Genomic DNA, 24,151 nt, shown 5'->3' on the forward strand with positions numbered 1-24,151 from the left:
AGGCATAGAAAATAGCAACGAGTTCTCCTGGGTGTACCCATGTGGTGACCTCACCTGGTGGAAAAACACCACTGGGATCAGATACAGGCTCAGCAAAAGGAAAGGGAAGAAATAATAAGGAGTTGGTCGGGAATGGATACCTAGAGAAACTCAGCTGGCAAGTTAAGATGGCAGAAACTTCTTGTTTTATTTGTATTTTAGTTTATTGTAGTTCATTCTTTCTATACAGTAGTAGCATTCAAAATGTCCCCACTTTCCTTGATGGTTCCCTTGGTGGTCCTTGGCTTGTCCCCTAAGATTCCGTTTTAAACATCAATCTTTCTACTAAAACATTCTTTCTGTCATGATTTGTGGACATTAAGATCTAAAGAGAAGCGTAATTTTCTGGTCAGACCCTGTAACTCAGTGCAAGGGTGGAGTTGCATAGCCTCGTGAGACCATCCTGATCTCGCGAGCTTTCAAGATTTCACTCGCTAATCAGTCTGGAGACTCTCCGTTGAAGAAAATTTGGAGCCGTTCACCAAACGGACGTCCAATCAGCGTTGGCTTTGAGGCGGGTTGAGGTGTGACGCAATGACAAGCGCGACGGTTCAGTCTAAAGTACATGGTGGCTTCAGCCGATGAAACTAGCGTTAGCGTGGCTATCGAGCAAGTTTTATCGGAATTACAGAGTATTTCTTCATTGAAAGAAGAGCAAAACACTGCTCTGGAGGCTTTTCTCAGAGGAAAAGATGTTTTTGCTCTTCTCCCAAATGGTTTCGGCAAGAGTTTGATCTATCAATTGGCTCCTCTTCGTCGTCGCTCTGATAGTACGTCATATGCTTCGTTGATCTGATTGGTTTATTTGGCCCGTCTATCACCAACATAGGCCAATCAGCTAACCAGTATTTTCGCCCCTTCCCAAAATTACTTCAACGGAAGGTTTCCAGATGGATATGCGGAGCAAATCCATCTGGCGGAGTCAGGTTAGGAGTTGCATGGAAGTGGGCTGCCATTCGGCTGGCAATTGAATGGGAAGGGCCACTTTGAATGGCTGCTACTGTAGCAATATAACAGCAGACAAGAAGGCCCTGTAAAGAATAGTGAGGGGAACTGAGAAGGTCCATGAACGTCATTGTCCACAGTGCATTATCTGTTTCAGGTTAGGAAGGACCAGCTCTGAGAAAGGATGCCTCACACGTTTTGTATGAATGAACATCAGCCATCGTCAGTGATTGAGAATCTCTAGACCCGGAGGGAACGCCGGATTCCCGACACATCGTTTTCTAACTCTCACTGGTTGTAACCGATAAATGCGTGTTAAACACAGGTCGAATTTAGTTAATTCTTCAGTGACAGGTTTTTCTATTACTGCCACCCACTGGAGGTATTGCAGTTTTCCTTACAGCTTTCCTGTACGTAATTAGGCTGTTCTGAATGAATATCCTGTAGCCTTTCAGAGCCATGGAAACAGAAAAAACACAAATGACCCAATATTGTATATGGTAGCAGATTATTTTACATCATTTGCACCAGATTACATCCAAGACCGAGACAGATTCTTAGAAAGAAGAGACATTTCTCTATATCTTTCATAGGGTTGACTGGGACTCTCACTGCTGCACTGCAAAAAATGAAATCTAAATAAGACATTTTCCCTTAAAATAGGTGAGTTTTTATTGAATTGACGAGGGAAGTGAGACACTTTGCCAATGAAACAAGACAATTTACATTTAAAATAAGAAAAAAACTATTACTTTGTCATATTGCAACTGCATATTATCTAATTATCTTATTTTAAGAATAAAAATACAAATTCCATTGGCAAATCATCTTATTTACCTACTTATATTAAGGGTGAATGCTCTTAATTTAAGAAATATTGACTTATTTCTGGATCGTTTTTGCAATGTGACCTTCCTCTGCCAGGCTGCTAGCTTCTAAGTTAACTTTTAATCAGACTGCTCACCTGCACCCACTGCAGCCCGTTTAAAGATAGTTCTATATTATAGTGACTCAAATCCCTGTCATATCCACTAAAGTTTATCTTTATTTCACTCTGACCTCCAGAAACCTGATTCCATAATTAGTTGAAAGCTCCATCTGTACCACATACATCATTCTTTAAGTTGATTTTTTCTTTTTTTTTTCAAAAAAGTGATAATCTCAGTCAGACTGTTGCATCAAAGCTCTGTTACTGACCTGCTGTTAAATTTCTCAGGGTGTTTTTCCCTCACCAGATGAAAGCGGTGGGCGATAGAGGCATCCTGTATGGAGGAGAGAGGGAGACAACATCACCTGCATGACATGATCAAGAGGTCAAAGGCAAAATTAAGGCCATTTATTGACAATGTTAATCAGACCAATCAGGAATCCATGAATTATAATGCTTTGATAAATACTGAATGAGTAGAAAAACAGAAGGAAAAACTGTAAATACATTTGAGCAGCTGGAAAAAGCAACTCAAAGAACCCATGGTGATAATCCATGTTTCTGTTTGACACCAAAATTCAAGTAATGCTTTATTTTACATAGGGGTGGGTATTGCCAAAGAAGTCCAGATTCGATTCGAATCACGGTCCACATACCACGATGCGATTCTATCACGATACATCTTGATACTTGAAATATTGAGATGCCTCAGCCTCCTCCGTGTTTTGTTTATGAATGACTCGTCGCAGTATCCCTTGGACGGAAATGCTTGTGACACAAAGCAGCGGGCGTCAACACATCCGCAGCGACATCTGCTAACTGGAAGCTGTATTCCACTTGTTTTTGGCGGATTTGCGCCAACCGTTCATGTATTATATTTATTCCTTTTTTAAAATTAAGAATCGATACTTTGCATCAAGAATCGATGCAGTAGATCACAACAATTAGAATCGCGATGCATCGTCATGACGATTATTTTGCACACCCCTAATTTTACAGTACATCAATAAACATGGAATAACATAGCAAGTCACCATATATAACTTGGTAATGAGAAAAAACTTTAATTGGTTATTATGCATGTAATTATTACAATTGTGTGTTAATCTGTGACCTAATGGTGGGTAATCACCATTAGGTCACAACATAACGGTTTCTATCAGTGGCCAACATCTACCACTGGATTACAAAATAAATTGTAACTTATTTACATATAAATAAGAGTTTAGGTGTGAAGATTGGCTTGCTGTCTTCTAGGCTTGGTTTTCTGTTGCCAAATAATAAACTGCATTTTAATTGATAATAAGACATTAATTTATTGCTGTCGGTGAAATGACTGAGTTACCTGGTAAAATAGGTTTTAAATATAAGACGTCTGGCGTTACCTTGTCTGCCTAAAATTTAAAGCATGGCACTTATAAAAATCCACAGTTTTTCTTGCTACCTAGTAATATAGAGTAACTTGCTCTGTTATTAGCATGTTAATACGTGGTTATTGATGAACTGTAGAAGAAAGCGTTACCAAAATTCAAAAAAGCCATTAAAGACACGACAGTTTTGTTTAAAGGAAAATTCCGGTTTTTAACACTTTTAGCCCATTTTCTGTAGTGTCCAGGATGAAATCGAATGATCGACACCAAAATTTTGACAATTGGTCCTGTCTCTGATATTTGGCTCATGCAGAATCCCCCCCTGGCTGCTTTAGAATGGCTAGCATAGAGCATGTCCGATAATGTCCTTAAAACAACCTTAAACGTTCTTTTTTTAAAATATGCTACTCACCGAGTCGTCAACGCTGTTCAATGACGTTCCAAAAAAAGTTTTGTGAAGAAAAAACCTTCCTGTAGTGTTTTATTTAGCATTTTGTAAATCCCATTGAGTTCTGTTGGAATAGTCAATATCCCTCCGCCTACGGAAACGGAAATGGGGCCTGTTTACGCTTAGTTGTAGTCTTTTCGCAAGGCCCAAGTGTTTCTGCGTCACTCTGTGTACTCCGATCTCGAGGTGCTAACGTCTCTGTTAAACACTTTAAAAAACTCTGAAAATGGAATACGAAAGGTGGATTCTTGAGGAGGACATATTGGAAATTTGAGTTTGACGCTAGAGGATACCGTCGCCAACTAGTGGTCTGGAGTGTGCAACGCTTCAGATTCGAACGGGAAGCGGAAGTTTATAAGCGGTTGTGATGTATCGGAAAAAATAGTTCTGGGATTTACAAAATGCTAAATAAAACAAGACAGGAACGGTTTTTCTTCACGAAACTTTTTTTGGAACGTCATTGAACAGCGCTGACGACCCGGTGAGTAGCATATTTTAAAAAAAGAACGTTTAAGGTTGTTTTAAGGACATTATCGGACATGCACAATGGAAGCCGTTCTGAAGCAGCCAGGGGGGGATTCTGCATGAGCCAAATAGCAGAGACAGGACCAATCGTCAAAATTTTGGTGTCGATCATTCGATTTCATCCTGGACACTACAGAAAATGGGCTAATGATACATAAGTGTCTCGTTTTAACCCTCTATGGCATGAATTTTTATTTTATGACGAAAAAAATATTTCACCCTAGTTTTGGGAGCTTGAGGGGGTCTTTATAAAATATCAATCAGAAAATGTGCTCCACCCTGCCCCCCTCACCAGATTTTGGTTTGTTGTCTCAGGGCAACAATATGCTATGAGGGTACTAAAACGCCAAGGTTTTCTTTAAGTGGAATGATGAACAAACAAGCAATAAATACATTAGAAGAAGTTTTATTTCAAGTTTTATTTCAATTTCAACAAGTTTCCTTTCAACAAACGGCCACAAATGGTTTATTAATTAGTGCATTAGAGATTATCTGCAGTGTGTTTATGTTTCTAAATACATGTTCCTGTGGGGTACTGAATGGCTCTGTGTTTCTCTTTTTTACAAAGTACAGTTTGTATTATTCTGTATGGAACCTCATGAAACAGTTGCTGGTGGATGTGAAACAAAGGTGGGCGTCACATTTTTGGCACTTGGCTTTAGGTGTACCTGTGCATCTTGGTACCTTCCATCTCCCTTTCTTTTCATCCATGACCATCCAGTGGGCTGTGGCATCCAGACGCACATCAGTGACTGGGATTGGTGTAGTGGGTCCTCTTCTCCTCTTCTCTTCGTACTCCCCAGCAATTGTGGAACTGGGACGACCTCTCTTGCCCTCCAGATTCTTGCCACTTTTGCACAAGCTTTCTGCAATATACAACTTGAATGTATAAAGCCTCATCTCATGGGAATGAGCCTAACCACTTGATCATGTTCCTTACGACCATAAAATCTTCGTGCATCAATTTCCTGTGATTAATAGTAGATAGTACAGAAAAAAAATTATTATGTTGATAACTACACATCCCTACACATCCATGAGCATGTTATAGTTCACACAAAAGTGGTCTAACTGCACAATGTTGCCCTGAGGCAACGAATGAAAAACTGCAATTTTAGTATATAAATGAAGACAAAAGGTGTCTTTACTCAATCAAATATGCTTTTTTACTTATTCATGCACATCACAGATATTATTTATACAAAATTATTTAAATTTAAACATGTAAAAAAGTGAAATTTATCTTACCTTCTGCTAGAGGTGTGTCCAAGTCAGCTGCGGTCCAAAAAAGGATTGTTTCACTCCAAGACAAAGGTCAAAGCCACGCCTAGCCCAAATTTCATTGGTCACAAACATATCATCAGACTTTTAATGTGATGTTTTACTTAAAAAAATGTTAAGGGGCGGTGTGTGGGCCAAAATAGTGGTTTGTTGCCTGAGGGCAACAGAATGCCATAGAGGGGTTTTAAATAGTCAGATGATGTGCATCATGGTGGATTTACGCTGAACGTGATTACAGAGAAGTTTCCACCTTATTTGTACGTTATTTCTCACTTAACATCTCGCCAAAAACTCAAACGGATGACAGGAACAATGAGCTCGCTACATGGGCTCATCGAATCAAGGGGGGTTCTGTCTGCTTCCTTGTTATCTGTTCAACCTAACTTGGTGCACCTGAGCGAGTCAGAGTGGTTTAGTTATTGGTGAAAGCCCGGAATGTGTCACTGGGATCAGCAGGATCACGGTCACTTCCTGTGGTGATTCCATCTGACCAGAATCCAAAAGCTGTTCTCCCACTTTGGGATTAGGTGAGGAGGCGTGGCCAATAAGCCATCGGGACAGTCTCTGTAGCCACAGGAGGATAAATGATGAATTCTAGGGCTGAATTATCTAGTATGTCTGCTTCTGTCTCCTTGAACCCCAGTGGGCCTCAGCAGATGGCCGCTCACACTGAGCCTGGTTCTGCTGGAGGTTTCTTCCTGTTCAAAGGGAGTTTTTCCTCTCCACTGTCGCTACAAGCATGCTTAGTGTGAGGGATTGCTGAAGAGTCAATGAGTCGATGCAATCAACTAGTTTTCCTTAGATAGAAAACTTTCAATCAATCTGACTGGATGATCTGGTTGAACTGTAAAGTGCCTTGAGATGACATGTGGCGCTATAGAAATAAACTGAATTGAATTAAAACAACTTTTTTTAAGCCATCCAAAACCTCCACAGATCATCTAAAATAACATTTCTATATTTTACTTTAGTTAAAAAATCATAGTCTGTGCTGTGCTGCTATGTCACAGCCACATCTGGTCCTGATTGGTGGATGTAGAGACGTCCTTCACATCGATACGCTTCTCTCCTGAACGTGCCTCTACATGAGGATAACATGTGCATCACTCGCTCTGTTTGGTTCCTCCACGTTTAGTGCAAATGCACTATTAAAGTGCAGAAACATTCACGCCCTATAAGGATAGCTAGAACTTGATATCAGGACACATCTACGACCTAAACAGACTTTAAGCAATTATCCCTTCCTTATCTCTGATATCTCTCTGGAGTTTAAACAGATGATTTCATTCTTTGAGGGATATGGCAAAACAATTTAAATATATTCTAGCATTAATACCAAGCAGATAAATAAAATACCAAAATAATGCTCTGAGTCAGCAAAGAAAAGTAATCTAGATGTAGGTTGATAAAGAATAATAACTTAGATATTACTGGGAGTTTCATGTAATTCGATTCAGTTCAATTTAAATAGCTACAGGCTTCCTCTAGAAGTCCATTCTGCTATGCATTGTCTTGCTGAACATGACGCCTCCAGTCCAGTTTTATATTTATAGGATTCAACCTTTCCTGTTTCTTCTGAAATCTAAAATGATGCTCACACTGAGTCTGGTTCTGCTGGACGTTTCTTCCTGTTCAAAGGGAGTTTTTCCTCTCCACTGTCGCTACAAGCATGCTTAGTGTGAGGGATTGCTGAAGAGTGAATGAGTCGATGCAATCAGCTGGTTTTCCTTAGATAGAAAACTTTGAATCAATTTAACTGGATGATCTGGTTAAATCGAATCTGTAAAGTGCCTTGAGATGACGTGTTGTGAATTGGCGCTATAAAAATAAACTGAATAGAATAACAAACATCTCTCTTGTGTTGTTTCCACACCATGCCAAAAACTGGTTCACCAGCTCTCCCTTAGTCTAAGTCTACGTCTAGGTCTAAGTCTAAGATTTCACATAAATGTTCCTCTTCTAGTAACGATGCCTCAGTTTAGGGTGGAGGCAATAATAGAGTTTAAGCAGAGCAGCTAAAGGTCAAAGGTTGATCTGAATGCAGCTCAGATGGGATCTAACCTCTTCCTCCCATGTGTTTAACCTCTGACCTCTGGGGCAGGGGTGAATGTAAGCCTGATCAGTCACAGGGGTAGCCTCATTGTGACCTCAGGTACAGAAAACAGCAGCAGCTGTGATCTAAACGTCAATTTCAACAATTCAACCATTTTCCTCCGAGTCATTCTGAGTTGTTGCGAAGCCTTGATGTAACGCACAGATTCAAAAAGCGAGATTTGACTCTGAGAAGTTGTTTTCGGATCCATAGAACAGAATCCATAGAACAGAGACACACGCATGCTGAAACTGGATGTGAGGAATTCAAACCAGCTGGCGTAATTGGACCTGAGCTGGACCAGAGCTGTCCCCAGGCCCGAGGAGGGGATGTGACCTTCAGAGATAAGCGACCGCTGGACATGAAATCAGTTATTGATCAAACACGTCCCAGGAAGCCATGTGGACAAAGTAGATTTAGGTCCTGAATGTGGCTCATGATGGAGCGGGACCAGCAGTCACTGTAATGGAGCCTTTATGATGAAGCCAGTTACTGCTTTTTCTCTATTAATGATTTCAAACATTTAAAGGGAATTTTTCTCCAAAATCTGTTGCAAGCAAAGAACACATTTTATAATTAGAAATAAAAATGTAAAATGCGCCATCATTTCCGCTCAAAGTTGAGACCAAGTAGCTGTTTTTTTAACCTAATCTGCACAATAACAGTCGCTTTTTTTCTTAGCTAATGTCAAAGTCAAGCCAGAGCCTCGTCAGGTGTGATGCAACGCTGCAGAGGCTGTAGGGAGACGTCATCAAACAAGTGAAGGAAGTGTCCTTCGTCATTCTTAGAAGAAAATTATCATATTTCATAACAAATGAATACTCCTTGGTGCCAAAGCTGATATTGAATCATGTTTATGTCTTTAGTTGACTTTGGAAAGCTTAAAAATATAGGACAGAGAAGTTACTTTCTTCCAACTATTCCTCCTTAAATTACTGTTAGAATTTGGAGCATGTAATTAGGAAAATGCCTCTTTTTTGACTCAGGGAGAATAACAACTAAAAGTTTTATCTCATTGCAGCTTAGCTGATATCAGAAATGATCATTTCTAATTCAGAAAACTTAGAATAACCAAAACTTTTACCCAAAAGTAGTAGCACTACTGTAACTATTTTTTAAAGAATCATCCAAAAAAGTTAGATAAAAAAAAAAAGAAATGCCGCTAAATAATGAGGAACTGTCGTTAATTACTGAGTAATTGTTGCGCTTGGGGAATGGCAGCCTAGTTTTAAGGGCAAAGAGCTTGAAATTCTGAGGTTCTAAGTTCGAGCCCCTGAGCAAGACCCTTAACCCCACAATGCTTCCCAGATGCCCCACAATGGCAGCCCACTGCTCCCCACAGGGGGTTAAATGCAGAGGTAAATTTCTCTAATGTGAGAACAATAAAAAGCAATTATTATGTTAAAATGAGGAGGATTTGTCCCCTTTGGTTCTGACAAAGGCTGTAGCGCCCCAGGGGCCTCCTCACCGGTTCTTTTCCTGGGAGCAAGTTATTTCTTATCACAAACTGGGTAAAACCATATAAAAAAGGACTATAAAAACAGGAGAAACTGCTTGGAGCTTGCACAGCTGTGGGCTCAAAAATCACGTCCGCGAGCGTCCGGCAAAGTTTGAGCCTCGAACAACGTCATCACCTGCTTCTTATAGCTCATGAGTCTATGTGTTGCATCATGTGGATGCTTAGCTGTCCGTATCAGAAACTGACACACCATCCATGTCTTGAACTCCATGCAGCTTGCTTCTATGCTTCAGGGTTACAGATAGCTCTCCTCTATCAGACCGGCTCCAAGATGTTCCCATATCCTGTGTACTCTTAAAGACACGAAGGCTGTCCTGATTGGATGACCTCCGTACACACAGTGACATCACCAATGTGAAGGAAGGCCTTCTACTCTGTCTAATCTGACTAACAGAATAACAATGCACGTGACGTATAAAGAATACACCTAACAATTACTGAGAAATTGTCATTAATTACTGAGTAAATGTTAATCACTGAATAATTGTTATTAATATTGAGTAGTCCTTAATTACCGGTTAATTGTTGTTAACTAAATAATTGAGACGTTTACTGTGTAATTGTTGTTAATTACTGAGGAATTGTTGTTAATTACTGAGGAATTGTTGTTAATTACTGGGTAATTGTTGTTAATTACTGAGTAATTGTTGATAATTACTGAGTAATTGTTGTTAATTACTGAGTAATTGTTGATAATTACTGAGTAATTGTTGTTAATTACTGAGTAATTGTTGTTAATTACTGAGTAATTGTTGTTAATTACTGAGTAATTGTTGATAATTACTGAGTAATTGTTGTTAATTACTCAGTAATTGTTGATAATTACTGAGTAATTGTTGATAATTACTGAGTAATTGTTGTTAATTACTGAGTAATTGTTGATAATTACTGAGTAATTGTTGTTAATTACTCAGTAATTGTTGCTAATTACTGAGTAATTGTTGATAATTACTGAGTAATTGTTGTTAATTACTGAGTAATTGTTGATGATTACTGAGTAATTGTTGATGATTACTGAGTAATTGTTGATAATTACTGAGTAATTGTTGTTAATTACTGAGTAATTGTTGATGATTACTGAGTAATTGTTGATGATTACTGAGTAATTGTTGATGATTACTGAGTAATTGTTGTTAATTACTGAGTAATTGTTGTTAATTACTGAGTAATTGTTGCTTATAACATCTGGTTTAATATTTAAAATGCTGTAATCAGACAAAGAGTTAGTTGCAAATCCTTGTATTTCAAAGTTTATAAAAATAACAAGAAATTATTTTTTAGCTTTTACATTAAAAAGCTAATCTTTACAGTATGTAATGAAAATATGGTCACTGAGAAAGAATACAAAACTGTCTGTGATAACATCTGTTTTTGACCACAATATGCTTTCTGCATATTCATTTGATGCTGAATAGTGTATATATATATATATATATAGTATATAACAGTATAGTTTTTGTTAAGTATCAACTTTATCGTTATTACCAAAAGATGACTACTTAGATAAAAGTAAAAAGTACATTTATGTACAACTTTTACATTTTACTTAAATAAAATGTGATTATTTACAGTACCCCCCCCCCCCCTCGTTATTGTTGTTGTAGTAAAGTAAAAAAAAATAAAAACAGATTTACAGTTCATTGGACACAACAGAAGTTATTTTAGATCCTTCCAGGTAACTTTGCTGCTTCAGGTCAGTGGAGGATCCTTTACTCCCCAAAGTGTTTATATTTAGAACAGCAAACTGAGGAACATGTTCTCTTGGTCACCGCTTGGTCTGAGGGAAACTGATTGCAGCGTATCTAGTTTTATCTCAGTGATGTTTGTCATCGTGTTCAGACCCGATCAGGTTTGCTCAGGATGAGTTAGACCTGAGGCTGAGCCTAACCTGCACACTGAGGGGCCTCATTCCAGCCGCTGGTCTTTCAGTCATGATCTGCATCTCATGACTTTCAGGAAAAGTTGGAACAGGTGAATGGAAAGATTTAATTCTTTTTCTTCAAACCCAGAGCACTTCTCTCCTCTCTGACCTTAATTAACCTCAAAACATTAAGGACTTCTTTTCTCCTGGTGCTTTCACGATCGTTGAGGAGCCATTCTTCAACCCCCCATCTTAGCTGTGGCTAAGGTCACATGGTGTATTGCTGAAGGGAAGCAGCATCAGCAGGGCACTAGAAACAGATCTGATGACATACATCCAACACTTTGCTGACTGAAAACAAAATGCACTTAGTTAAATGCATGGTTTGCATGTGTCTCTGAAATCTTAAGTAACCTAAGCAGAAGATATGAGAACAGTGAGGTGTTGAGATGGATAGCTGTGCCTAAAGTTAGTCTGCAGTGATGTCTCGGCGCTCCCCAGGTACCTGGATCAGATTCGGTCTCAGTTAAACTGCAGATGCAGCTCTATTTTAAGATCTGATGTCTCTGAGATCTCAGCGCTTTGCAGCAGGGAGTGCATCACTACGCTCAGCTGTGAGCGCTAACAAACACAGATGTGTATCATCACACCTGCCCGGCTGCTTCATGCCAACTTTTATTCCGCTTGTTGCAGAGAAATGAAGCACCTGCATAGGCAGGTGGGGTGCCAGGCTGTCACCACAGATTACTCTGCCTGTCCATGTCTTTTAATAGAAGGGATAAAAATAATACAACATGCAGAGCGCAAACAGAGATCAAAACTTCAGAGAAACTAAATGCAGATGAGTTTAATCTCACTGTGATAATAGTGATATATACGGCTGGTCAGTTAAGGATCGAGCAATCAGACGATTCTGATCAAAATCAGCAAAACTGGACTTTAAAAAGGTAGGAAGCTTTGCAATGAGGGTCGTTTCCTCAGCGTCTTCTTCTGCTACTGGACGTTTTCTACAGACGAGGTGTGACCACTGATTTAAAGTTACTTTATATGGGAATTAAAATTCAATTCAGTTTATTTATATAGCGCCAATTCAAAACACCTGATATCTCAAGGCACTTTACAGTTCAACAGATCTTCCAGTCAAATTAATTCAAGTTTTCTATCTAAAACCAGCTGATTGCATCGACTCTTCAACAATCCCTCACACTAAGCATGCTTGTAGCGACAGTGGAGAGGAAAAACTCCCTTTTAACAGGATGAAACCTCCAGCAGAACCAGGCTCAGTGTGAGCGGCCATCTGCTGAGGCCGACTGAGGTTCAAGGAGACAGAAGCAGACATAGAAAAAGAAGCATAGATCAAACCAATTAAATTCCTTTTAATGCAAAGTTTCTACAAAGGAAAGATATATCTAAAAAACACACAGATTCCGGTAAACTCTATTATTAGTAGCACAGTGTATCTAATCTTAGTAGCTATAAAACACCAAAAGAAATGCTAACTCTTTATTTGAAGGGGTGTGGATAAGACTGATATTACTGTCGTAAACATGACATCATCCCAGATATGAATGTGAGGGAGACTTGATTAATTTTTAAGGCCATTGTTGTGTGAAAATACCTAAATTATGACATTTTGGCATTAAAATGTTATGACCATCTAACATTAGCTGATAACATATAATTCATTATAAAAATGTCATAACAGGTTTCATTATAAACCATTAAAGGTACACTATGCAACCAGTGTTGATTTTCCAGCGAGGCTCCCCCCAGAGGGCGAAAGTAAAAGTGCACTGTCGTAAATAAGCTCAGCTGTTCTCCTGGTTTCTACTTCAAGCCAGGCGCGGTTGTTTTGAGCTTAGCAGACAGGCGAACGCAACGAATCACCATGTCTACTGCGGTACGTGACTATTTTGTTCCAGTTTTCGAGTTTGAAAATTCTCGCTGGTTCCGCCATGATAACTGCACAAATATCGCCACTGCGCTAGCAACGAGCATGCCTTTCACTGGGGGCATGTAGCAGTTTTCGCCGTAAAGCAAGACCGACTCTCGCGATGCACGAGACTTCTGAGCCTGTGGGTGCGGGCCGAGGGCTCCTGCAATTGCAAGTACGGTATTTCCCCTACAGACCACCAGGGCGGCCGAGAAAACCTTTGTTCCACCTGAAATGACTCATTTAATCATCCAAAACGTTATGGAACACATTAATTAACTGAAAAATGTTGCATAGTATGCCTTTAAAAAACTATTTAGGTCTAGGTGTTAACATTAGATTTTAATTTAATCATTTTTATAAAAGCAAAGTGAAACGTGTAATACTTTAATAATACAGTCGATATGCATGTCCCTTCAAATAAAGTGTTACCAGAGATATAAGGAAAAGTCTACTAGAAGTTAACAAAAAGCCCTGATCTCCATGATGCAAAACAGCAGCGTTACAATCCATGTTTCTCCCGTCTGTTTACCAGTCACACCTTGCTGTGCTGTTGACTTTTTCTAACTAAATAAATAATCCATTTTCCGTCACGCTTTTCCCACGTGGGGTCGTGAGGGGCGCTGGTGTTTATCTCCAGCTGTCTACAGACGAGAGGCGGGGTCCACCCTGGACAGGTCGCCAGTCCATCGCAGGGCAACACGAAGACAAACACGCACACACTCAGACCTAAGGAGGATTTAGAGAAGCCAATGAACCTAACAGTCATGTTTTTGGACTGTGGGAGGAAGCAGGAGTACCTGGAGAGAATCCATGCATGCTCAGGGAGAACATGCAAACTCCATGCAGAAAGACCCAGAGCCAAGAATCGAACCGAGAACCTTCTTGCTGCAAGGCAGCTGTGCTACCCACTGGGCCACTGAGTAAATAAATGACTAAATGATGATGTAGCAATAGCCAAAATCTTTAGGCTTTTTTAAAAGATATTTATACACTGGAAAAAGGATCTAAAAATAAGTAGAAATGTCTTAAATTAAGTGTATTTACCCTTAATATGAGTAGGTAAATAAGATAGTTTGCCAATGGAATGAGTATTTTTGCTCTTAAAATAAGAAAATTAGCTAAAATGCACCTGAAATAAGACAATGCAATTGTGTTTTCTTATTGTAAGTGTAAATTGTCTTGTTCCATTGGTGAAATCTCTCTTTTACCTACTAAATCCAAGAACAAATACACTTATTTTAAGAAAAAACAACTTATCTAGATTTCGATTTTTTTCCAGTGTACTTAGCATTTGCGTACCTTATAATGGTGGTATTTGCTACTTAATATGTAAATGTAATTTTAAAATTTCATTTAGCATTAGACAAAAAAATTTCTCAGTGTACTTTTTGAAAATAGCTCATTACATCCATGCATTGTCGCCCTGCTTGTATGTTCAGGGTTGATGTCCTGCTGTAACAACTTTTCCTTCAATTTAACTTTTTTTCAGCTTCTCTCCTTCCAGGAAAAAAGGCATTTAGTGCCATTAAAGTTCCCCTTCAATGCCATCTCTGTATCCTCTAACAATCACCATGCCCAAAGCATGATGCTGCCATCACTATGGGTTCCTGTGGGGATCTTTCCTGTTTAGGGTCAAGTTAACACAAAAACATTTCAATTATGGCCTCATCTGATCTCAAACGTAAGGAAAGCCATTTAGCCAGAGCAGTCCTTCTCTGACAGGGAGGAGACCATGGAGAACTGCAGGGTTCTTCATTTGGAGGCATAATGACTGGGATGTTTTCTGGAGTGAGGTCAGGTGCATGAAGGCTTCCTTCAAGCTGTTTCATCTTGGCAACAGTTTGCAGGAACTGAATGTTTGACAGGGACAGACAGACAGACCAGCAGCTTTCCGTGCTCTTTGTGTGGATGTGTTGGTGTAGTTCTGTGTCAGAGCGTGTGCATGCCGCGTGTGCACGCCGCTCCTCGTGTCTTTAGGCCCAGCCAGGTGTCACTCAGCACGGTCATTCATTATGGCAGTAACCTGGCCTGAACCTGGCAGCCACTCACTTCCTGTCACTGATACTTCCCCTGACCTTCAGCCGGTGCCAGGACCGCTCTATAAACACACACGTCTCTGTTCAGTTTCTGCACTTTGAAATATGAAACACTAACTTTATATTTGTTTTAGACTCCAGAAAAGGCTGCGATTCTCAAACGAACATCAGACGGCTTTACAGCATTCTGTCTTTCCTCCCTGTCATGCTGCAGTAGTAACCAGGAGGTTTCATGCCTGTTCTCTGGTGAAACGGGCCAAAGGCAGGGAAAGCTGGTTATTATTACTGGGGATAATCCCAGAGTGTAGCACATCACACATCCAGTGAACAGCAGGGACATCCAGGCAGACAGAGACACGCTGACAGCCTGGGATCAGCTTCGTCTCTGAAACATGAGGTGGCATCTTTCATTGCTGCTGACATGGTGTCATTTCCTTCTCCTCAATTCCTCCTCTCAGATAGTTTCCAGGCCAAAGGTGAAGGCAAAGTGTTTAGGAAGTGTTAGAAATGTGTTTAGAGTTCTTAGTAAAACTCATTAGGAGAACATGAAAGGAAACAATACTGTTTGCTAAAAAGGATAAAAACAGTTTTTTCTTTTTACCAAAAGTTAGACTGTGTAATAATTACAGGGACTCATACATGGTATATATAATCTATATGTATGTTATTTATGATCACCTGTGAACTGAAAGTCTCAATCTTTAGGTTTGCCTTGCTTAGAAATTGTTATTTATAATTGCATATTCGGTCTGTGGAGGCAGACATCTTTTGCGCTATGGCAGTGCAGAGTCGAAAAGTAGTGACTCTAGAGATCGCCATTTCGCTCAAATGGGAGCGTAAAAATACTATTTATAAAGTTATCTATGTAAACTAGACTTATACCGGCTATAACTGCCCCGTTATTATGAAGACAACTGATTTAAATCGCTCATAGAGGTCATATCAATAAAAAGATGAGGTAGAAGAACACGAAGGCTCTGTTCGAAATCCTAGGACGCGTCCTTAGAAGGCCAGATTCGAAGGACGATGACGTCATAGCGCGGCACCGAAGTCTGATCGGATTCCAAGAGTCCTCGTTATGCGGCCTTAAAATGTGTCCTTCTTTTTGCCTGATTTGAAGGACGGGTCCGATGTATCCTCCCTATCCTTGGATATCCCAGGATTCATTGCAAGACCAAGCAAGCCGTGATAAGAGGAAAGGTTACTTGGCGCAGAACAGTGGTGAATATTGGAAGTTCAGTTTAATATAATACCAGTCAGTGAATAGTTCCGTCTGAAATTAATGAAAAATGTTGTTTTAATGGTTATAGAGTCAGATATGTGGCGGTAATGTTTGGTTTATCTAAAGGTTTTTATCTGTTACTGTGTAAATGGGTTTGGCTGTAATTTAAGGACAGATTCTAATATATTTGCAGGGTGGGAACTATAAATCTGATAGGATTTTAATGTTTTTATTGCTGTTTTGCACAATTTGCTTAACTAAGTATTTTTTGTTGTTGAATATTAGAGATTTTCAGAGATGGGAAGTAACGAAGTACAAATACTTCGTTACTGTACTCAAGTAGATTTTTCTGATATTTTTACTTTACTTTACTACTTATTTTTGTGGCGACTTTTTACTTCTACTCCTTACATTTTAACACAAATATCTGTACTTTCTACTCCTTACATTTTAAAAAATTGGCTCGTTACTTTAGTTTTGAATCATTTCAATGGAGTTACCGTTATTATTTTTTACGTCATCAATACCAAATTCAATCTAATTGGATGGGAATCTACGTTGCATTTGACGCACCACTACAAGATGAATTGACAGATTCGGCGGTAATCATTGGCGGCAAATCATTGCAGCTTGGTGGCGGTGGCGTTAGCATAGTAGCATGGACGACGAGATGATTGAAAATGAACACAACGGAGATCTAGTCCTATTGGCAGACATCCATTTAAAATGTAGGCAACGTCATGAAAAAAGTGGTTTCTACTTTTACTTTTATACTTTAAGTAAATTTACAAGCCTGTACTTTGTTACTTTTACTTGAGTAAAGAAGTTTAATCAGTACTTCCACTTTTACCAGAGTATTTTTTAACACAAGTATCTGTACTTTTACTCAAGTACGGAAAGTGAGTACTTTTGCCATCTCTGGAGATTTTGCAGATATATTTTCATACATACATCGTTCAGATTTACTTACTTTATATATTTCTACCCCTTTTATAGAATAGAATAGAAAATCCCTTTATTGTCCCACAATGGGCAAATTTACAGCAGCAGAAAGATGATTGAAAATGGTCACACAAATGTGGACCTTAGAAAAATGTATAAGAATAACATAATAGGGAAGAGTTAAAATATAAACAATACAATACTGTAAAGTGTTTTAACAATATAAAACTGGAGAATAAATAACCAATATGCAGCTATGGACATTTTTACAATAATGGATATTTGAAAATAGCAGCAACATCAGAGATGTGCAGAATGACAGCAGCAGGTTATTTAACTGACTAAGGTTTCTATCATTATATTTGATTTGATTAGTTCCTGCTCCCGCTGGTTGGAACCTTTATTCCACTCTGGATTCTTCTGAGTGTAGTCTTTGATCATTTTACAATGAAAAAGAAAGAAATAAACAAACAGTTTTGAAAACTTTGGTATTCATTCTTTTCCTGCTTTGTGTGTCAACTTTCACGGTTGCTAAGCAACCAGCCGAGGTTGGACCTGTTAGAATTCACAGCCAAAACTCTTCCGGCCTCCTTATTTTCACGGACTTCGAAGGATCCAGTCTAGGTAGACCGCATCCTTGGAGGATGCAGCACAGGTTTTCGAACAGAGCCCATGAATGGAAAGTGGTGGCTGTAGCCTAAATTATTTTTATATTTTTTGCATCAGACCATTCCTAAATTTCATTGTGCTCTGAAAAATAAAAATATGTTTTAAAAACTTAAATAATTAGCGTTTCGATTCCTGGCTCAGGGCTCTAATGCATGGAGTATGCATGTTCTCCCTGTGCATGTGTGGGTTCTCTCTTGGTACTCCAGTTTCCTCCCACAGTCCTAAAACATGGCTGTTAGGTTAATTGACTTCTCTAAATTGTCTTTAGGTGTGAGTGTGTGCCTCTACGTTGCCCTGCGACAGACTGACGGCCTGTCCAGGGTGAACCTGCCTCTCGCTCATAGAGATAGGCACCTGCCCCACTGCACCCCAGATGGAAAGAGCGGGACAAGATGGATGGATGATTATTTATAAGCCTGCACTTGTAATAAAACATTTTACACTAAAAAAGCTATGGATTTAAAAACCGAAAATTGGTTACGCTGGCAAAGATTCTCAGTCATCCAGGTCATAATCGTTCCAAAAAAGTAAAAAAAAAAAAACAATCCAGTGGACTTTATTTCCAAGTTTGAAGATGTTTCGCTTCCCATCCAGGAAGCTTTTTCAATTCAAAATGTCAGAATTAGCGTAGAGTTCAAAGCTTTATATAGTTGCCCAAAAACATGTATTGGTTTAAAAAAACATGCAAATTAAATGAGAAGAATGAGTCCGCCCTTAGGAATGGGGAGTCATTTGGGTTCTTAAAATGCAATACCCGATACTGATCTATGCCTCTGAAAAGGGGTCGTTAGGGGCGATTGTTGGCTTGCCTGCCCAGGCGAGACATCGCGTCCCCTGCATTGTGTTGAGGGGTTGAAATGATAGTGGGAAGGAATAAACTATCGTTGCGTTGTAGGTTTTTTAGAGCTGAAACCTCAGTCCACCTCCTCTGTAAACATGTTACGTTTACATGTGCAAAATTTCCCTGATCCAATCTTTGTTGATCGGAAATTTTAAATTTCTGTTTACATAGAAGCCAGATAAAAGATCCGGTCATGATGTGTGTATGCATGGACCAAGCGTTGGATCAGATTACATCATTTGAGCATGCAAAGAACTGTCTGATTTTCCGGAAGCACTTAAGTAGTAGAAGAAGAAGCTGCCCCCCCCCCCCCCCCCCCCCCCCCCCCCCACAAGCTTTAGCGACTCTATGTACCTGCCCCTCACGTTTATTTTTCTTCAGTTCTTCAGTCGAGTCTGTTTATTCATTTTTTTTTTTAAATAAAGAGCTTTTTCACATGTTCGCATCCATACTTTTGTGTTTGGTGGTCATTTTAGTTAGGTTAGGTTTTAAGGGAGGAAACTAGGATACTGAGAGAGAACCACACACGCATGGTGAGAACATCCAAACTCCATGCAGCAAGACTCCAGGCTGGGCATTGAACCCGCAACCATCTAGGTTCAAGTCTACAGTTCTACAAACTGATCCACTGCGCAGTATTTTTATGTAGTCTTTCCTCTCGTCTTACCTTCTGATAATAAACAAAACAATTGAAACAAGAAAACAACCGTTTTCAGTGACTGAATTTCTACCTTTACCCTTAACTATCTAAAGCCTCTTTCCCATCGAAATTCGCAGCTTAACGCACGTTTTTCAAACACAGGTCTACCCCCTAACAATCGGCATTTGGCTGCCTTCCCCCTCCCCCAAAAAAGCCGTGTCTATTGACACCATCATGCCTGTTTAGAATTACAAGTGCGACAAAACTCAGGAAGGTAAACAATGGAGAGCTATGTGAAAGTCAGCCAGGGCGTAGTCAGTGCACTTTATTGTTTCATCCTTTAGTTCCTCTTACCCCTTGCTCACACTGGCTCCGGTGCGGTTACCAAGCCGACGGAGACCGCAACTCCGGCACACCCCCTCTCACACCGCCCTTTTGACTACGGTGCGGTGCGGCTCTGCGGCTCCGGCAACAGGTCCGGAGATTTAACTCGCTAGAACAGAAGTTCACTTGAGTTCACGTAACTTCACGCGATAACACGGCCCAAATAAGAATATTTGCGAGAGCTTGTTGCGGAGGGCTCCGTCACGCCGCAAGGATAGCTTTCTTGCGGAATTTTCTGCAGCGCCGGAGTGTCTCGGTAACCGCAGCCGGACAGCTCAGCAGCCGGTGAGAGAGGTTTACGTCTTTTTAAAGGCTTGGAATCACTGCGGCGCCGCACCCACCGCACCGCAACGGTAAGACCGGAGTTGGTGTGAGCCTGGGGTTAATCTCTCTCTCCAGTGCTCCACCATGTTTATGGAATGCTAGCAGAATTTCTTGTCAGATCAGTCGCCGCTGGCGAGCTGTGATGATGTCTGTATGATGCGCTCAACGGTATCGTGCAAATTAGCGAGTCGACCAAGTCTCGTCTGTTCCTGGATGTGCTCTCTTCATCCTCTGACATGGGAGCTGGCTCGGAGCTGGCCTGCCTGGCTGTGTGTTTCCTGGACGGGGCCGCCCGTGGAGCTGGTTGACAGTTGCCTTTTGTTTCTATGCTTCTTTTTCTATGTCTGCTTCTGTCTCCTTGAACCCCAGTGGGCCTCAGCAGATGGCCGCTCACACTGAGCCTGGTTCTGCTGGAGGTTTCTTCCTGTTCAAAGGGAGTTTTTCCTCTCCACTGTCGCTACAAGCATGCTTGGTGTGAGAGATTGCTGAGTCGATGTAATAAACTTTCCTTAGATAGAAAACTTTGAACCAATTTGACTGGATGACCTGGTTGAACTGCATTGAGATGACGTGTTGTTAACTGGTGCTATAGAAATAAATTGAATTGAATAGTATGTCGATCGGAGCAGAGCCGTTTGAAGGCGATCTTATCCTGGGTCGTTTGCAGAGCATTGTGACACAGGTTAGTGAGCTTTTCTCACTGACACTAAAAGCCAGGCACGTGCAGAGGGGGGGGGGGGGGGGGGGGGGGGGGGGGTGGGCTAAGGGGGCTTGAGCACCTGCCCCTTTTGCTCCATGATCCCAATGTGCCCTTTTGGTCCTTTTTTTTTTTTTTTTTTATTTGACACATGTACTGAAATTATTATTATTATATTTTTTTTTGGCAAGAAAAACAATACAATAAGCCCTCCGGTCACGTTGTTACCTTTGACCTTTTGCCGATGACGACGCACTTGCCTCTCGCACAGTCAGATAAGGCAGCTAACTGTGGAGCTAAAGGTAGCGAACATTCCACATTACGCTGTGGCCGCTGCTCATTTGGCCCTAAGCAAGATCAACCATGATTGGACGGATGGCTATGTCTTCAGTCTGCACCGCCTCTCCAATGTCAACCTGAATAGACATGTAAGTGAAACCAAATGAGCCCCATGGATGATGCAGTATTGTTTGATCTAAAACACTGTTTACTCTGTGCTTTTAGTCTTTTAGTCACAAAAAACTGTTCTGTAATGATTACAGAACAGTTTTTTTGTGAATTAAAAAAATATAATTTTTGGTGAAAATACTGGAGTAGGCTTGCTACTTGTCAGACAATGGAAAACTTTGAACGTTGTATAATTTCTCTACTTTAGCAAAGAGTAGCGGTTTAGACGGAGGAAAGTATAGGACTCGGCGCGCCTTTCTCTGAAGAACTACTGAGCGGGAGGAGACAGCCAGGTAAGGAAAAGCTGTTCTTATCTATCGATTCAGTATTTTTATCATACAGACATTAGGCTGTTGTTCTTGTGTTTCCCTTAGCTTTGATTGTATGTCTCACAATTTTGTAATTTATCATTGTTCATTAAACTCTGAAAGCTATGTGACTTTGTTAATATTCTGTCCTAAAATGCGATAAGATGTGCCCTTTTTTTTTTGAGCACCTGCCCTTTTAGTGGTCTCTGCACGGCCCTGCTAAAAGCCGAATGGTCCGGGTTTAAATACTTTTTTCGGCCAGTGGGAAAGGGGTATTATAAAGTATTTTAGTTTAGTTTGTTTCGGTCGAGTCTGTTTATTGATTTTTCTTTTTTTTTTTTTTTTAATATAGACCTTTGTCACATGTTCGCATCCATACTTTTGTGTTTGGTGGTCATTTTAGTTAGGTTAGGTTTTATGGGAGGAAGCTAAGATACTGAGAGAGAACCACACATGCATGGGGAGAACATCCAAACTCAGTTAAAATCAGATAAAAATCAGAACCAACAGTTATGGGTGAAAAGGATCAGTCAGTTATTCTCATGCTGCTCATACAAAGCAAGTTTAGAGAAGTTTACAGTCACATCCACAGGGTAACATACATTGAATCCATATATACTGAATCCAAAATGTGTTTTTTTTTCATGCTGAGGACAAATAACCAGAATGACAGGTTGAAATAACACCTAACCTTCTGGTTTACAGCTCTGAGTATCTGGGCAGACCGCTTGCTCTACACTGTGTCATCAACAATTAAGTCAGTGAGATAAAGGACAGATGACTGTGGAAGCTTTCAGAGTCGGCCTTGCCAGCCTTCCGTCGCTGTGGCAACCGCAGCCCAAGCAGCACGCTCTGAGACGTGGACGGCAGGAAACGCGGGCCTTCTATGGTTTGCAGAGCAGGTTTAAGGTCTTAGTAATGGTGACATCAGCAGCGTGAGTCAGAGTCAGGTTTGCTCAGGTGCCGTGTGCACACAGACTCCCAGCCATCTGTCGCAGCGGCTCATGGAGGGTCAGCAATCTGTCACCAAGTTCAGCTCAGTCAAAGTTGGCATGTAACCGCACACAGAAAGCCTTTACATCCAACCGATAAGTCAGCTCTTCCTCTCATTTTATCTATCAAAGTGTTTTTACTTGTTCAGATTATTTCCCGAGCATCTTTAAAAATCCAGACCAAAGTACTATGTTTTTTTTTTTGTGAGCCTGTATCAAAATGTCACCTTAGCAACAGATTAGTGGGAAGATGATTGTTTAGCTCACCCAAAATGATCGTGTATGGATTGTCTTGGGTTCCTCAATCATTTTTTGGTAAAAACTAAGAATGTTTGGAGATAGTTGAAAAAAAAAACAGTTTGGAATGACTGAAACTCCTTCATGTCAGACTCTGATTGCAAAGAAAGTACTTGCTTAAACCGTTGCAGCTTCTCCATTAATAAAGGTTCCTCTCTAGTTCCCCTAATGTTAAGATTACACAGACCGTAATATTTGGATAAATGTCACTCAAAAAATGTTCCACCACCATCTTCTATCAGGAAACAAGCTTCAGGCCAAACTCTGGACTGATATATAAGTCGGCCTCAGCAGATGGCCGCTCACACTGAGCCTGGTTCTGCTGGAGGTTTCTTCCTGTTAAAAGGGAGTTTTTCCTCTCCACTGTCGCTACAAGCATGCTTAGTGTGAGGGATTGCTGAGGAGTCAATGAGTCGATGCAATCAGCTGGTTTTCCTTAGATAGAAAACTTTGAATCAATTTGAGTGGAGGATTTGGTGAACTGTAAAGTGCCTTGAGATGACATGTGTTGTGAATTTGGCGCTATATAGATAAACTGAATTGAATAGAATATTTGAATACTTTTAGTAGATGTTAGGTTAAAAAATGTAGGTTCATAAAAGAGAAACTTGGTCCACACAGAAGAGGGATTTTTTAACGGCTTCTGCAGGAGGAGAGAGCTACGTTCAGCTACATCTACTCTCTGGTGGGTTTCCTCAGCAGAAGCCTTTTTATTAGCAGATCATAACACATGGGGTGGGTTACAAAATAGAGTGTTCTTCTGACAAGGCAATTGATCAGGTCATAGGACAAAATGCTCCTCTGATTGAATCACAGAATAGTTTGGTCTCCTGATAACTGTGATTAGCCTTGCACAAACATCAGCACTTTTTTACCACCGTTGCATGACAGTTTGCAGCGAACAGAGTGAAGCATTTCATTTCTTCAATGTTCCATATGCACAAACATTAACTTTATAATCATCATTGAATAAACCTGACAGCAGAGTTCCTGATTTTTAAGGACAGTGCCATGAAGTCCGAATTCTGCCGAAAGGACATAACCTTAAAAAATACTCATACGAGCAGTTTAAAAAAAATAAATGCATGTATGTTAACCACTTTCCACACAGTTTGTATGTTTTATGCATGCAGATTTAATACCTTGAGGCCCCCATGTTCTTAAACCGGTTTCTGCACTACTTTCAGGGTGGGACCAACCATAGAGATCTCCCTGTGATTGGCTACTTCTCAGGAAATCCCGCCTCCTGAGACAGTCTTCCTCCTAGCTGAGGCAATGAAGGCCGAGTACAAGAGTACTGACAGTACTAACAGTACTAGGGCTGAGGCTGATGACGTTTCACAAGTACACGAGTACACAAGAACACACAAGTACACATATTGAGAAATGGCCAGAGTTTTAGCTCTGC

The 24,151-nt window shown here is 40.3% G+C and overlaps 1 protein-coding gene across 1 annotated transcript in view; it reads right to left on the reverse strand.

Annotated features, from left to right (window-relative positions):
- The window catches only part of LOC119775281 (diacylglycerol kinase beta), a gene marked incomplete at its 5' end in the record, with an annotated part of 150,721 nt that overhangs the window by 76,242 nt on the left and 50,328 nt on the right, over positions 1-24,151 (reverse strand). The window contains one exon of the mRNA XM_038273207.1: positions 2,182-2,246. Coding sequence (XP_038129135.1) covers positions 2,182-2,246 — 65 coding nt within the window. The remainder of the gene's footprint in view (positions 1-2,181; positions 2,247-24,151) is intronic.

Source organism: Cyprinodon tularosa, unplaced genomic scaffold (assembly GCF_016077235.1).
Source record: "Cyprinodon tularosa strain WSP-4 unplaced genomic scaffold, ASM1607723v1 ctg860, whole genome shotgun sequence".
Taxonomy (NCBI): domain Eukaryota; kingdom Metazoa; phylum Chordata; class Actinopteri; order Cyprinodontiformes; family Cyprinodontidae; genus Cyprinodon; species Cyprinodon tularosa.